General features: G+C 44.2%; 1 protein-coding gene across 1 annotated transcript; it reads right to left on the bottom strand.

The window, feature by feature from the left end:
- Positions 1-9,682: 9,682 nt before the first annotated feature.
- Positions 9,683-11,030, bottom strand: LOC115541028 (permeability factor 2). The gene is made up of 4 exons (XM_030352738.1): positions 10,831-11,030; positions 10,589-10,721; positions 10,351-10,437; positions 9,683-10,148 (listed from the first exon to the last, which is right to left on the bottom strand). The coding sequence occupies exons 1-4, from the start codon at positions 10,901-10,903 to the stop codon at positions 10,136-10,138; spliced, it is 306 nt and encodes a 101-aa protein (XP_030208598.1). The 5' UTR covers positions 10,904-11,030; the 3' UTR covers positions 9,683-10,135.
- Positions 11,031-17,527: the final 6,497 nt, after the last annotated feature.

Raw genomic sequence — 17,527 nt, 5'->3', positions numbered from 1 at the left:
ATTTGGATAACCGTTCTGTCGGACTCTCGTCTCTGGTATTTCTACAACGAGACTCGTATTGGGGGATATCTCAGCCAAGGTTGAGAATGAATTGGGGGGAAGGAACTTTGGCTATGACTCCCTCAAGAACATGAACTACGACATGGAGGAGAAAGGGATTGTTGGCGGCGAATGTCTCCAGCTTGAGACCCGCTGAGGGACCACCGCCGGAGGCGGAGGTGCCTAAGCGCTGCTCGGGAACAATCCCTTTCTCCTCCTTGTCGTGGTTCGATCTACTTCACATTGATGAGGACGTTGAAGAACCAGGAACGTCGGAGAACCCAACGCGGTCGTTTGAGATTCATAATATCGGATCACACATCTTTTGGCGGAAGATATCTATGTAGGCTATATGATAATATTTTGATATAGAGCTCCAGGACTCCCGTTTGTTCTAGAATATTTACAGAACACGGCTAAAGGCTGTGTGCGCCTCGCCATTGCGATACATCCACTGTAAACAGAGCGAATGAAACTAAGCAATGAAATGTTTTCTGCATTTATTTTGTTTTCTAATTTTCTGTTACTTTGCATAAAATGTTTTTGTAATAAATTCTGAATTTCTTCAGTGACACAGATATCGTGATGTATCGTGGGTGAAATTTCTTGCAATATATCGATAATCGCAGAATCGCTGTACAGTGATATTATCGTTATCGTGGGTAAAATATCGTGATAGTATCGTATCGTGGGGTACCTAGTGATACCCAGCCCTAGTTGATATGTTACCAGACTACTGTAACTACTACGGAGTGATAACAAAGACATGAATCAGGCAATAAATCCACCGTCCTTGACAGCGGTCAAGTTTGGAGTGCGGAGTGGACCAAATGCGAACTACTGCAGCTTTCCTAAGTTAAACCCCAAACTAATCGGAATAAGTGTATGCATGTCGATTATAGCGGACTACACCACCTCTTCTGTAGCCGAATAGAATTATATTACGAACAGATAATTGTATTCTGATTGAGGCGTATATATGATCCTTTTCTATTCCGATTGAGCTGTTCTTCCACATCTATGCGGATCAGATGTGTCCATGTAAACACGGCTGACAGTGAACACACACACACACACACACACACACACACACACACACACACACACACACACACACACACACACACACACACACGCGCGCTTTGACGCCGAACTTCCTTATTCTAATATAATTTGAATATCAAAAATTAAACAAAAATTCAAACGAATATTAGGCAGCCCTTAATATTCGAACCTGTTATGGCAGGCCAAGAGGGAGAGCGTCGGAGAACCCGACGCAGTCTGCTCATGATATTGTAATGACCACGGAAGAGGCATTGAATGTAGTATTGATTAGACAGCGATTTATTAGATACCTAATAAATCGTCGGAACACGCAGGACCGGTAACCATAGCAACGCCGGTAAACAAACCCTGCGAAGCCCAATCCAGGTCTTACTGAAGGAATTGAATGGAAAAAATATTATTAATAAATATTCGAATATATTTGAATATTAATATTAATAAACAAACAAACTTCGAATATTATTTTTGGGCAAAAGTCAAAGCCTGTCACACAATTTAATTTGGAATACTTTGGAATTTGGAATACTTACATTAAAATGATCATTACGTTACTAATGTCCTCGTTCGATTTGAAGGAATTATGTCTGCTCACCGTGTGGAGAACCCACAATACCTCCGCCTTCTGGGTTTCTGATGGCGACACAAAGCCGGTTAACGCCGTCTGATGTGAAGTACTAGCCACGGATGCTGAACTTTTCATTCCACTTCTTTCAAATAATACGGGCATCGGTGTAGTCCCGCTAGAGTATCGGATATATTTCTGCGACCTCATGTGGGACTCAAGAGCTTTTGCTCCCATGGTCCCTAATATGAATGCCTTTCGGGATAAACGACACCTTGCATCGTAGTCACCTGCCTTCTCCAACCACCCCCGAAACTTATCCTCCTCAAACCATTTCTCATTGAATTTGAACCGTCCCATCCTGAAAGTAGCGCAAGTTGGCCTAATGATGTCAACCGTCACTAGCTAAAAGTAGCGCCAGCAAAATGAAAATGCCGTAATTAAAAGACGCACTAGGTGATTTGTTGTGCGCGACAATTTCCCCTAGTCTTAAAAAACCCTCTGCAAATTTAATACCTAGAGCAAATTTACAGTAAATTTAAGACAATTTATGGCCTTAATTTCACACAAAAAAAATTAAGACTTTTTAAGGACCCGCGGGAACCATGTCCCCCACACATCTACTCTGCAACTATCTGACACACAGATAGCAGACAGCCCACAGACCTTGAAGAGGGACAACAGCCCGCCCGATGCCATCAACACTGTGCCTTCCCCCATCGCTGATGCTGGCTTGGCGAGGAACGGCCACCCCCCTCCTCTGCATTACCCCATCGCTATGACCTCCAGCCTCATCTCTCCCATAGCCACAACAACAACTCCAGCCCCAATGTCTCCTCCCTTTGCGATTTTCCAGCTGAATTTAAGAAACTGGAATATGTTGGCATCAAACTTGCATCTGTGAAACTGATAGCATCGCCACGTCATGGCCACAGGCAACCGGCTGATAACACCCAAGAGGATGGCGCCCCAGTTCTCCTATTAAAACAACCTTAAAGCCTATCAACCACACCATCAGGATGGCTCTACTTAATGTTAGGTCTCTTAATAACAAATCATTTTTAGTTAATGATTTTATTACCACTTCTAAACTGGATTTTATGTTTTTAACTGAAACATGGCTGGAAAAAATAACCGTTCTGATAGAGACAGTTCCTCCCAACTATAACTATTTTGATGCATGCTCTGGAAAAAGAGGCGGAGGGGTTGCTGCTGTATTTAAAAATGTATTTCAGGGGAAACAGATGTTATTTGGTGATTTTCCATCATTGGAATACCTTAGTGCTGTATTGAAATGCTCCCCCAGAGTTCTCCTATTAATTCTTTACAGGCCACCCACATACTCATTTTTTCGATGACTTCACAGAATTATTGTCTAGCATCTCCACAGAATTTGACTGTCTAGTTATAACTGGTGACTTCAATTTTCATACTGATGATTTGAAGTGTGAAGTGTGCAAAAAAACTTTTTACCATTTTGGACACATTTGAACTCTCTCAACATGTGAAAGAGGCTACTAATTTTAAGGGGCACACTCTAGACCTGGTTATCACAAAGGGCCTCAATGGTTCTGATCTCTCTGTGACTGATCCTTCCTTGTCTGACCACTTTTGTGTTTTCTTTAACATATCTTTTATTCCCGACATACAGACAATATCAAATACAGTCAAAAAACGGTATATCAATGGAGATTCTAATGTACTTTTTAAAAAGGCCATCTCCTTGCTACCACCTCTCAACCCATGTTCTGCTGATGATCTTGTAGAAAACTTTAATTTGAAAATTTTGAAAGTCATAGATGTCATTGCACCTTATAAGGTTAAAACGATATCTGGAAAGCAAAAGGCACCCTGGAGGAAAGCTGCTTCTGTAACAGCACAGAAAAAAGAATGCAGGAAGGTTGAACGCATCTGGCGTAAAACAAAACTTCATATTCACCATGATATCTACAAAGAGAGCCTCCGTGCCTACAATTTAGACATAAAAAATGCTAGAGAAACATTTTTCTCCAATATCATTAAAACCAACACTAATAATGCAAAAACCCTATTTGCAACTGTTGACAGACTGACCAACCCCCCAACACAAATTCCCCCTGATCTCCATTCCACGCAGAAATGCAATGAGTTTGCAGCTTTTTATACTGATAAAACAGTATATACAATTTTATACTGATATTGCAGATAGTTAACGATAGTTATGTTATTATAACTCTAGTTCTATGATTGTAGGCGTAGCCGTCTAGGCTTCGCCTTATGGGCTTGTCCCGTGCGTGCGCTTGCGTGCGCTTAAAATTCAAACTATGCACCAATCAGCGTCGGCACCGCCCACATTTCCCACGGTATCGTGTCCGTATCCTCCACGCTTTTCTTTCAGCATTTGGAGGGTACAGCAGGTGGGAAACTAGACGGCTACGCCTACATCATAGAACTAGAGTTATAATAACATAACTATCGTTCTATTTCATGTAGGCTACGCCATCTAGGCTTCGTCTTATGGGCTAAGGTGAAGCTGCAAGGGGAGCCCGAACGACTTAAGTCACCAGAGCACATCAAGACTCAAAAAGCCAAGGAAACGTAAAACACAACAGCTTAATAAAAAACGAATTCCTCCTAGATCAAGCAAGGCAATGATCAAGAGAGAAAAAAGTGAGTCTGTAAAGACTCCGGCTCTAATCCATGCTTCATGGAACCCATGAAAAGGAAAAGAAAAACCAGAGCAACACGGTTTCCATTAAGTCCGCTACCACGGGGGGTGGAGCTACGGAATCTGGCTCTCCAATAGGGGCCTGCCCGTAATTCCGACGCCTCATTGTTCCGACGTCTCAATGTTCCGAAATATTTCCCATTAGATCGACATGCCACTATTCCGACGGTTCAATGTTCCGAAGACGAAACCCATTGGTCCGAAGGTCCGTTAGTCCGACTTTTCAAAAAGGAGGCGCATTAGGCCGACGGTTCAATATGCCGAATAGGAAAAAGAGTTTTATACCTCGCTCGCTCTCTCTCTCTCTCTCTCTTTCTCTCTCTCTCTCTCTCTCACTCCCTCACTCACTCACTCACTCACTCACTCACTCACTCACTCACTCACTCACTCACTCTGTGTATGTGTGTGTGTGTGTGTGTGTTCGTGCCCGTGTTGAGAATTAGACCTCCGCTCTCTGTCCATGGTGCTGCAACACCGTGTCGAAATGAAGTGAAGCGTTGTCTTTTTGCCCTCCAAAATTCATCGTGAACGTGATATGTAGGCCTAGGTTGTATTTTGGAGACAGAGAGAGAGTGAGAGTGAGATTGAGAGAGAGAGGGAGAGGGAGCGAGCGAGGTATAAAACTATTTTTCCTATTTGGCATATTGAACCGTCGGCCTAATGCGCCTCCTTTTCGAAAAGTCGGACTAACGGACCTTCGGACCAATGGGTTTCGTTTTCGGAACATTGAACCGTCGGAAACAGTGACATGTCGATCTAATGGGAAATATTTCGGAACATTGAGACGCCGGAACAATGAGGCGTCGGAATTACGGCATGGCACCCTCCAATAAGGGGTCTCTCTCGGCCGTTTCTTATTTAAAAGAAACGGCGGGAGTGCCATACTGGCAAACAAAATCACCTGACAATTGGCGGGCCAATAGAAAAAAAACTCCTAGCCTGTTTTTCATTTGAAAAAAGGTGGGAGAGTAAGACTGGTAGTCAATTCCAACTCGCCAGCCGGCGAGCGGAAATCCAACCACGCTGCTTTAAAGAACATGTCTATATTCTTTTAGCCGTAAAAGGGGTTCCGGACTCCAGCACAGAGTTGCCGAGTGAGCCCCTGGACACGTCTAACCTGTAAAAACTGACAAAGGGGCCGGGGGAAGACCAAGACGCAGCCGCGCAGATGTCTTCCACCGAAACGCCCTTGAGAAGAGCCGTTGAAGCGGCCACGCCCCGTGTGGAGTGAGCTTTAACGCCCAACGGTGGCGACAAGCCCTGCCGAGAGTAGGCTAAGCAAACACCCTCACATACCCAGCGAGAAAACCGCTGCTTAGAGAGAGCGCGGCCCCTGCTAGCGTCGCTATAACACACAAAAATCTGTTGTTTGGAGCGGAACGCGGCCAAGCGATTCACGTACATAGCCAATGCCCGAACCGGGCACAGGAGATGCAACTCCGCCTCCGCCTCACTAGAATGAGGCGGGGGGTGAAAAGCCTTAAGCACAATATCCCTCAACCGAAAATAACTATTAATGGTCTTCGGGAGGAACGCAGGATTAGGTCTGAGCAACGCGAAGGAGCTGTCCTCGTTTAGCAACAAGCAACTCGGGCTGACAGACAGAGCGGTTAGCTCACCGGCCCGCATGGCAGAAACAAAGGCCAACAAGAGCGCCGTCTTAAAGGACAGGGCATCCAAAGGGGCCTGAGAAAGAGGCTCGAAAGGATCCCTGGACAATCCGCGCAACACGGTGGGGAGATCCCAGCGTGGTGTAAGCATGCGTGAAACAGGCCTAACCCGTCTAGCCCCACGCAAGAATCTCTTGACCAGTGGATGGCTGAAGATCGGTCCACCATCACAGCCTGCATGGCCAGCCGAAACGGCTGCCGCATAGACCTTGATAGTGGAGAAGGCCAAACCTTTCTCCAATAAGTTTTGCAGAAACGAAAGCACGCTTCCCACCTCGCATTGAATTGGGAGAGCGTGGTTCCTCCCACACCAATTAGAGAAGGCGCACCACTTCGCCTCATACAGGGAAGAAGTAGAAGGCGCACGAGCACTCTGAATAGTGTTGATAACCGTCTCAGGCAAACCTTTGCCCTGCAGGATCAACCTCTCAGGAGCCAAACCAACAGCCGTCCCGAGACATAGGGCGGGTGGTGCACCGTCCCGTTGGCCTGTGAAAGCGCATCCGGCCTGAACGGTACCGGCCACGGCGCCGACCGTGAGAGCGTGGCCAGCTCTGGAAACCACAGAGCTGAACGGTTCTCCGGGGCCACTATTATCAGGGACAGTCTCTCCTGTCTGACCCGTTCCAGAAGAGGAAGGATCAGCTGGAGCAGGGGAAACGCATACAAGAGAGCCCGCGGCCAAGGTGTGTGTGCCAACGCATCTACCCCCAACGGGGGAAGATCCCGAGGGCTGAGGGAGAACCACCACCTGCAGTGCGTGTTCTCCCTGGACGCGAAGAGGTCCACCTGCGCCGTCCCGAACCTCTGCCAGATCAGTCTGACAATGTCGGGATGTAACCGCCACTCGTCACCGCGGGGACCGCCTCAAGACATGAGGTCCGCCCATGGATTAAAGTTCTCCGTCACTACGACGGATTTCCGTCATTTGGAGTTCACAGAGGCCACTTCACATCTCCGATAACGTTGGGACAAATTTACAAACAGGCGTCATTTGGATAAACTAATCGCATATTAAGGATCTAAATAGGTACTTTCTCGCATAAAAAAATATTAAAACTTAAGAAAGTGATGTATTAACAGCACTGAAGCGAGAATTAAAACAGCTTTTAGCAGCTTTACCGCTACCGCTGCCGCGAAATGCATTCTGGGAAACTTGCATACTGTATACTGCGGTGCAGTCGGTCTGCTGTATGCTGCATACTGAATCCCACATTCAGTATGCAGTATACAGTACATACCGCGCAGTATGTAGTCGGCAGTACGGTAGTATGCAGTTTCGAACATGGACATCATACACGCGTGTATTATGTTCTGCACAAGACGGGAGCCCAGGTTAAACGGTGACGCAACTCTCGTGCCTCATACACCGCACGATCCCGAGAGCTGCCTTTACTTAACACACACCCGCAACACACAGCGCACCGCACACCCAACCAACGGACATGCAAGTCTCGGTAACGGTGGCGGCAACACTACGCACAATAAACAACACACAAACAATAAAGACCCCAAACCCGTTAACCCAACTTAACCTAACAGAAACAAATTGACAAAAGGCAATAAACCCCTTTTTCCCAACTGGCATCAGGAATACCCAGACTCCCCGGGGGGTAGTGTCGAAATGCGCATGTGCACCGTAGTTGGCCCAGCCTCAGACAGAGTCTGACTTAAGGCCGATATATGCTCTGTTTTAGACGTAACGCGTAAGCACGTAAGATACATAACCCCCCCTTGCGCGGTAAAATATCCCCCCTTACGTGCTTAAGTGCGTCGGCCCAAAAGGCCGATATATGCTCTGTTTTAGACGTAACGCGTAAGCACGTAAGATACATAACCCCCCCTTGCGCGGTAAAATATCCCCCCTTACGTGCTTAAGTGCGTCGGCCCAAATTCCTGACTATGCGACTAAAACACTACGGCCCTACGCAGCTCGCAAAGACTGTGATTGGCCAGCTAACCACATCCTTTCAGGAGTCTCACATTTCCGGTTTTACAGCATAATAGCGCCATTTTTAAAAGGCCGTGACAGAAGCGAATGAAGAATTTTGAAGAAGGAGAAGAAGAAAACACAAGAACGAATTATGATAATTATAAACAGTACCGCGGGAAGTAGGGGTGCTGGGGGTGCTGCCGCACCCCCTGTCTGAGGCCCTGTCTTATCACAGAAAACAATTATTTCTAAAAACTCCGGCCAAAGTGGAGATTTCTGAAAACGCCGGTTATGAGTTGTGTCAACGGGGAGAAACGGGATTTTAGGTTCTGAAGCGTCACATTATGCACCAGGAAATGCTTAACGTCATGTGGGCGCCCGCTGTACCGTATTGGTCCGAATATAAACACAAACCCGACCTATGTTTGGAAAAAAGATTTGAAGACCAGATCTTGTTTTTATAAATAAATAAATTGTATTCATTGAAATAATATACGAAAATTAAAAGGCATAGAATAAAACACTGCATTGCCACTAAACAGTAGTGCAAATAGGCCGTACTGATGTGTACACAAAAGACTATTCCTGACACTCCTCTGCCCCGCTGTGTTCGCTCTGGCTGTGGTCGCTCCGCACTGTTTCGGCCCCTTGGCAAAGCGGGTCATCGTCGCTGCTGTCCAAGGCATTTTGAGACGCAGCATTTATTTAATGCTCATATGACCTAGTGCTGAAAAAAAGTTATATGAAAAAGTGTGAGGGGAGCGGTGGCGCGCTAAACTTGTTCTGTGAGCAGCTGGATGTGAACCATGGTGTAAACACAACGATCGATTTTCGACTGTGCGCGCATGCACTGGTGTAATTGAGCTGCGCTGCTATATATCTTTTTTATCAATGTAGCGAGTTGCGAGTCTAGTCCAGGCTGAGGTTTTTTTTCCAGCACCCCCTGCTGAGAATACGTTTCCGCGGCTATGATTATAAATATAAACAAGCCAGCGATTTCCACTTCCACGCCCACAGATTCGTTCGTTGCTCCCCCTACTGTTCTGGCGGAGAATCCCCTTGCAACACGCGCAGTCCTTAAGGAACCTTACGGGAACCGTAAATCAAAACTTGTCTAAAACAAGTCCCTTGTGTAAATTACGTGCTTACGTCTCTGCGTCTAAAACGACCCTAAATAGGCCTTTAAACCCGTGTGTCTTGCTAACAAAGAGACTTCAGTGAGCCCAACTCTTGACCCAAAACTCAACATTGTTGGTTGCACTAAATTGCATTGCACAGTTGACATGAATACTTAATGTTTTATATTCATTTTACTCAGAAATCATAATGAGACCAACAATTTTAAGTTTTCGTTTTACAGTGCAGCAATCCCCACACTTATTAGGGAGAGATTTTCTACATGGCAGCATGGAGCACCAGGCCCTTTATCATTATCTGCAAACCGGCTTCAACATCTCCACCCTGTGTCATTAGTCTAAAGGAGAACAAAAAAGTCACTCTCATGGTCTCTTATCCTGTTCACTCCTCTCCTAATTGACCAATATAGCAAGCAGTGTATATTTGCTTTTATTCTGGATAAGACCAGACTGAACATACAGAGAAGGACAATAAAAATCACTGTCTTATAATGATAGAACAGATAAATAAAAACGTATGTAAGGCCAACTGAATGACCTTATTCATAAATAAACAAAACATGCACGGTATTTTCATTGTTGTTATATTTTATTTTAAATAGATACATATTTCTTCAAAAGCCTGCACGTTTAATAATAATAAATTGATAAATAAAACGAATAAATAGGTCTTACATGTCCACCAACAACAACAAAACTGAACCGGTACTTGAAGAATTTTCAAAACATTTTCCAAGATGTACAATTGAGAAAAGAAGGGAAGACTACTTCAGAGGTAGATAAAACAATTCTCTTATAAAGAAATATGCTAATAATGAAACACAACATCTTCATGTTTCATGCAACAATTATAATAGGTATAGCATAATAGTGCAGGGCACTATTTCACCATGAACATAACATAAATAGTCTGACAACCACACAAGCAACTCAGTGACCTTGCCTCCTCATGGTAATACTACTTCTGATGGTGTTCGTCCACAAACAGCCCATCATTGAACAAACCATTGAATTCTGGAGATTTCAATGCCTTCTGCTGTTGAGAGAGGTGGAAAATAAATGATTAGTTTGAGCATTCAAAGAAGCTTTCAACATATTATCCTCTATGTTCAAAGGGTCAAGTTACACAATCCAGGATCTACAAGTAAAGCGTCACTTGTGCTGATAATTCAGGCGTAGTTCTGGACCTATGAAACAGAGAGTCTGGTTGCCTTTAGGAGAGAGGGATCTGGGCTTACCTTGAAATCATCCTCTCAATGACATTCTTGACCCATGGAGCATCAGCATCCAGACAGACCTCTTGGCCCGTCCTTTTCAGAGTGGCACTGCAACACCAAACAAGAAGCAGACAATGAGTAAGAACGATCACTTCTCATATCCCAACAAGGTCCAAGGAAAGATCTCCATACCATTTGAGAGATTAACATCACTGTAGAGGGAGGTATTGTGAACTAAATATTTCTGAGGAGGACTCACATGATCTCAGTTTCTTCACAGTGTGAATTGGCCGGAATGATCTCCAACTTCCCGATGTGACGACCAATCTGACGGCTCTCTGTCTGGATGCAGCGGCAGCGCAGTTCCATCCCCAACCCCCTCAGACTTATTCCTGTTAGGAGATAAAAGTTAGGGTAGAGTTAGATCACCTCAAGACACGTGTCTATTGCATACCCTCTTACTCTTAACAATCACATGAACATAGAAGCATAAGGACCTACCTTCAGTAATGGTCAGCAAGACCAGGAGAACCAGTAGGGAGCTGATGGGGATTTTGCCGCTTGTCATCTTCATTTCCAGAAAACAATCAAACTTAAACAGAGGTTTTCTGATCTTCCAATGTTTGACAGGTCCTTCGCTACTTTTCTTCTCTCTGCTTAGACAGCTCTTGTCACTTTCACTGCTGAATAACTCTGGCACTGAGGAAGAGAGTTCCGCCTTTTAAAGCTGTCAGATGACTCACAGCGAGCTCTTAAGGAAGCATGGCGCAATCCAGCAATGTCATGAAAGGGAATTTACAGACATGGCTCATGTGCCGGCTTCTGAATCAAGATCAGCCTCAGGTTTTTTCCACACAGGATGTACAGTTATTGTGACAAGTAATTTTCACCATACTTGTGAGCAGTACTTCTTACTACAATACTACAATATAAACTAAAACTATTAAGCAGTGAAGAAAATAAATGTTTTTAAACTTGATTTAGTTCAACATTGAAGTCTGTTACCACAAGGGACATGGCAGGATCTTTCCTCTATGAGAGGTTTGAAACCAAAATGAAGACTGATGTCTTTTTCAACTATTTATGATAAGGTAATCTTTTTATTATGAATCAGTATGAGGGGTAGAAGTATATTAATTCACAACTACGATTAATGCTTATATAACATAAGGTCAAATGTACTTTATCAAACCCAGAATATTTTTTAGGAACTACCACTATTACTACTACCCCTACCAATACTCATAACAATAACATTAATAACAAAAGCTTTATCCTTTTGTTGATGTTGTTTTTAATAATATTAGTGGTTTTAATAAATAAATATAACCGCAAGCAGTGACTAACGAGGTCTGAGCAAATTAAAAGCACACTAATGGAAGATATATAAATATGACATATAATTATGAAGGAAAGATGTTCCACCTAATGCAGTACTGTGCCTTTCAGGTGAGCTGCAGAGCAATAGCCAAATGTCATGCCCAGCTTTTTCATAATGCTCTAATCGGAATTCGAAATCTCAATCAAAGGCTCACCTGTACAAGGCATTATCCCATTGAGCCACTTATAAACCTGAACTGCAGCCTCATTCACATGGTAAAAATGTCTATTGATAAGCACACACAACATCCAGAAAACTCAAAGCACACATTTCTCAAGTGAATTAAGGGCTTTCTTAAAAGCATATACCTTAAAAATCTTTGAAACTGTGGGGAAATTAAATATTTGTAGTCAACAACACTAACAGAAGAAATATAAATATGACAGAGTTAATTAGGAAGGAAAAATGGTTAACGCAGAGGTTTCCCTTTAATACCATACTGTGTCTTGGCAGTCATATTCTTTCAGGTGCTGTTCAATGTTGTTTCTTAAATGAGCGGCAATGACAGAATGTCATGTTCAGCTATGTTCATATTGCTGTAATCAGGATTCAAACTCTCATCCTAGGATCACCAGTACAAGATATTATCCCATTGAGCCACTGACATTCCTGAACTGCATGAAGCCTCATTCACATGTTGAAAATGTATATTGATAAGCACACAACATCAAGAAAACTCCAAGCACACATTTCACAAGAAAATTAAGGGCTTTTTAAAAGTTTGCACTGTTAATGGTATCCACCTAATGATACAACCCGGTATCACGCGATTGCGTGCTCATGCGCACAAACGTTAATCTATTGAAGCGTGTTCCAGAGTACGATAGTCCGAATTTTTGCGTGCTACACAGAACGAAATGTAAACCAATGCTTTCTGAATGGGAGTGTTGTCAGACAATGAACGTGCTCCACAAAACGCTACGAGAGAGAGAGAAAGAGAGAGAGGGAGGGACAGAGAGAGAGAGAGAGAGCGAGAGAGAGGCTTCAGAAAGGGTGTGCGCAGATAGTACAGTGCACCCTAGTTATGTTTATGCCAACACCACAAATGCTATATGTATATATATATATATATTGCCTAATTATATATATTGCCTATATATATGTATAGGCTATATATATAATTAGGCTATAATTATATTATTTAGCGTGCAATGAGACAATCTATAGCCAAATTGTCGAAGATGCCCAAGAATCTCCGGGGATATCAGCATGGGAAATCGGCGAATCAGACCCATGAACCTATAAAGAAAGACGTCATCTCAAGCGGGAGAGAACGTTTGGGGTGCTGGTTTGTGTCACGTAAGTACAGTGCCGTGTTCCAATACCCGTACTGTCCGTACTTACTAGCCAAAATTTGAGTACGCAGTACGTTCCAATTCAGATCCGGCGAAAAGAAGTATACTTCAAGGACCCGGATGCCGTACTCAAAACGGGCTAATCGTGAAGTGTGGATCGAAGGACACTCCCCGTACTCAACGGCAGCCATCTTAGCTACGTAGCGAAAGAGGCGGAGTCAGGCTGAGCCAAAGTCGGCGCATTTCCCACATTAATAGTCATTTTGTAGTTTTTATAGTTTTTATAGCTTTTTATAGTTTTTATAGCTTTTTATAGCTGCTAGGCGTAAAGAGTTCACCGTTCAAAGCGGGATGTTTATGCGGGGGAGGAGCCACGGCGGCAAACGTGATCGTAATTTCCGGTTAGTGCACCACGGAGTACTCGATTTGGAACAGCACTCACATCTGAAAAATTAACATAGTAGACAGTGCGGATAGTATACTTCCTTTAAAGATCCCATGCCATTCTATTTTATGATGCTTTAATATAGGTATTAGTGGGCCACAAACACAGTATTCAAAGACGTCCCCGAAATTCAGCCGTGGTGCAGTGTTACAGTCACTCCGAAACAGTCGCACATTGAGCTTCCCCCAAACGCGCTGTTTCAGTGGGCGTGTCAAGGCAGGTCAAGGAAGGGGGTGGGGGTGTGGCCCTGAGCAGCTTGTAGCCACTACCATGCGCTCTGTATACGGTGGGCGTGTCAAGGCAGGTCAAGGAGGGGGGTGGGGGTGTGGCCCTGAGCAGCTTGTAGCCACTGACAGTACCATGCGCTCTGTTTACGGTGGATGCATCGCAATGGCTCGTAGAAACCCATATTATACATAGATATCTATATCATATAATATATAATATATATTATCACGGCCAAAAGCTGTGTGAGCCTCCAGACGATAGGTTATTATGAATCTCAAACGACCGCGTCTACTTCAGATTGATGTGGAAGTGGAAGAACCAGAGACGTCAGAGAACCCGACGAAGTCCTTTGTGATTCATTATATCGTCTGGACGCGCACACAGCTTTTGGCCGTGATAATATGTATTATTTGATATAGATATCTATGTATTATATGATATTATTTAGATATAGAGCAGAGCTCCAGGACTGTAACGCAAGTGTTGTACACTTCCTTGTTATTTGGATAACCGTTCTGCTGTTGGTGTGATGGCGCATAACACGTCGGACTCTCGTCTCTGGTATTTCTAAAACGAGACTCGTAGTGGGGGTTATCTCAGCCATTGTTGAGAATGAATTGGGGGAAAGGAACTTTGGCTTTGACTCCCTGAAGTAGGCTACATGAACCACGACATGGAGGAGAAAGGGATTGTTGGCCGCGAATGTATCCCGCTTGAGCCCTGCTTCCCGCCGCCTCGGCAGCGGTCAGCGCTAATCACCGCATCCTGAAGCCGAGGCGGTGGTCCATCGGCAGCGAGGCTCCACCGGGAGACGACCGCGGTCAACAATCCCTTTCTCCTCCATGTCGTGGTTCATGACTTCAGGGAGTCAAAGCCAAAGTTCCTTTCCCCCAATTCATTCTCAACCATGGCTGAGATAACCCCCACTACGGGTCTAGTTGTAGAAATACCATAGACGAGAGTCCGACGTGTTATGCGCCATCACACCAACAGCAGAACGGTTATCCAAATAACAAGGAAGTGTACAACACTTGCGTTACAGTCCTGGAGCTCTGCTCTATAATATCATATAATACATAGATATCTATATCAAATAATACATATTATCACAGCCAAAAGCTGTGTGCACGTCCAGAAGATATAATGAATCACAAAGGACTTCGTCGGGTTCTCCGACGTCTCTGGTTCTTCCACTTCCACATCAATCTGTAGTAGACAAAACCGTGCGCTGCCTGCTGCCGGCGCGAGGCACCACCGCCCGGCTGCCCGCTGCCGGGCGGTGGTGCCTCGCGGCGGTGGTGCCTCGTGGCAACCGGCGGCAGGCAGCATGTCGCAGTTCATGTAGTTCGATGTCGTTCTGCCATTGCATTCAAAATTCTGTAACTAGCCTGTTACTACGAACTAAGCAACTACACGTATTAGCATTTAGCACTAGCTCAATCACGACTCCTTCAGAATTCTTGTGGGTGGTTACGAACCAACCAGGTGGGCAGGGCCATGAATAATAATTTGACAACGCTACGTCACAGTGTCACCTTATCCAGATCGGCTCATTTCTTCTGCCTTTTTCCTTTCATTGCCTATTGCATTCAGCAGACAAACTGCATAGATTTCAAACTTACCACAGCTCACAACCTTATTCAGACCTATGTTATTTAACAAACAATAGGAAAAATGTGATTTTAATGGCATGGGCTCTTTAAAGGCCCACTATGCAACTTTTTAAGCCAAAATTACATTAAGTATGCAGGTTGAGAGTTATGCTGATGGTTCTGCATCCATTTCTGGGTCGATTGGTGGGTGCGTCATTCACCCATGTCGCCTCTCCAGTGAAAAAGCGCATATGCAACTTGCTCTGTTCGGACCGACAAAATCCGGATGTGACGCAGCGGAAGTATCCTCGAAAATGTAGTCAGATTGTAGTTTCGAAAATGCTTTACGGCACAGACACACACCCAAACATGGCACCGGCTAGATATAAACAGCCAGTTGCGAGGCAATTGTTGCATTCATCATGGATCAATCGACTGATAAGGGACCCAAGAGGCGACCGTCGGTGGAACAAAAGAAGAATGGACCAGAAAAGAGATCAGACACGAGTGAAAGGGGAACTATGCAACTTTTTTGGCTTGATTTACCTTAATATAACAGGCTAAGAGTCATTGCGATGGTTCTATTATGCATTTTTGTTTGATTGTTCGTTGTTTCGACTCACCCTTGCGCATCTTGGCGGAGAAAAGGAATATGTTTCTGCCGGCGACCCGCCGCCCACTCTCGCGGGAGTCTCGGGTCTCGCGAAGTAACGAATTGCTTTACGGCACAGACCCCCAAACACGGAACCGGCTCGATATAAACACAAGTCACTAAGGGATTGTTATATTCATCATAGATCAGCCGACTAAAAAGAGACAGAGAAACCCAATGTCGGAGGAACAGAAGAAGAGAAAAGGGAGACTGACCGGCAGAGAGGCCAGACACGACTAAACGTTGGGCAAGCTTTTCAGGAATAGCGTGAACTGAAAGAAAAATAAACTGCAAATCAGACGCCGACTCGGCCGTGTTGCTTTTGAAATTGAAAGTACCCTTGGGTGGCCTTTGTCTTCGTGGTATTCTTGATGTTGATAGTCTCTGTACAAATGTGTTTTCTCGACCGTTTTGTTGTGAGCCATGTATGTTTCTAGCTTGGTTGGTTGTAACCATATAAACACCTTGGTTTCCATGGGTGTTTTGCTGTTCGTCTGTCTCGTCCCCCAGATACAGACTGAATCCCCGAATCCAGGTTCTTGTTTATTTAGAATTATTATGTTGGCCAAACCTTTTACACTGATTGTTCTGTTCAACCTAAGATAAAATAATTATAACCTAGGGTATAAATTCTCCCCGTCAACTATAAAAAATGATGGATTTATGTTTATTGCAATGCAAATACACCATTTTAAAAATGTATAACCTTGCCTACACTTTATGAACATCTATTTCGGACATGGCTCCGCGCATTCGCTGGCTTCTTTGAAAACAAATGCACATGGCTCGCGTAGAAGAGCATGGGGAAGGGACGTCAACGAGTTGTTACGACAGTGTTGTGAAATATCTACTACGAAGCTTTAGGGGGCGCTGTGTAGAGAAATGTGCGTGCCAAAACCAAGAAAACAGCGAAGAAATGCCCGAAGTTGCATAGTGGGCCTTTAACTGTACTTATGGGAGAGAGCCCGATTAAATCCGGATATTTTAATAAATTCGATGTTATAGTTTTTAAACAACATGTCCGAGTTATTTGAATGACAGAAGCTCCGCTAGCTCGATGCTAAATAGCTAACCGGAGCTAACGGCCTGTCCCCTCCCGTCCTATTAACTGTATTTATGGCTATGCCTTTTTCTCTTTTCAATATGACCAAACACAATGGCCAGAGGACCAGCATCCTTTCTTAACTGATAAACAAAATAATCTTTGAGTTCTACATGTTCTAGAAATGTTCATTAATTGACAGTCCTAATGTTTATTTTCTTGCCTTCTGATTCTTTATTACAGTATGGAAGGGGAGATTTGGAGGTACCTGGTCAGGTCTTGGTCAGCCTTCAAATCCCAGATGTGGAGACTGCAGGGATACCTCACAGAGAAGACACTAAAGAGTCATCTCTCATTCATCGAGTGGACTCATTGGTTTGCGAATGACCACAAAGATGCTCCCATAGGCAGATTGCTGCATGGCATTCACCACTTATTCAAATTGTAGAGGTTGAAGCAGTCTTCCTTGTGGTCACTTGCCATAACACTGTCATGTGTTTTATGAAAACACCATCAGTAACATTTAAATTGAGTAAATGCAGACGGCTCTTTTTTTTGTCTGA

Source organism: Gadus morhua, chromosome 3 (genome assembly GCF_902167405.1).
Source record: "Gadus morhua chromosome 3, gadMor3.0, whole genome shotgun sequence".
In the NCBI taxonomy this organism is placed as follows: Eukaryota; Metazoa; Chordata; class Actinopteri; order Gadiformes; family Gadidae; genus Gadus; species Gadus morhua.
The sequence above is the reverse complement of the archived record's forward strand: the minus strand, read 5'-3'. Positions and strand labels throughout refer to the sequence as shown.

Excerpts from the sequence above, each read along its gene's own strand:
- LOC115541028 (XM_030352738.1), bottom strand. The coding sequence starts at position 10,903 with ATGAAGATGACAAGCGGCAAAATCCCCATCAGCTCCCTACTGGTTCTC. Across the intron at positions 10,722-10,830 it reads CTTGCTGACCATTACTGAAG|GAATAAGTCTGAGGGGGTTG; the intron begins GTAGGTCCTTAT and ends ATCTCCTAACAG. Across the intron at positions 10,438-10,588 it reads TGTGAAGAAACTGAGATCAT|TGCCACTCTGAAAAGGACGG; the intron begins GTGAGTCCTCCT and ends TTGGTGTTGCAG.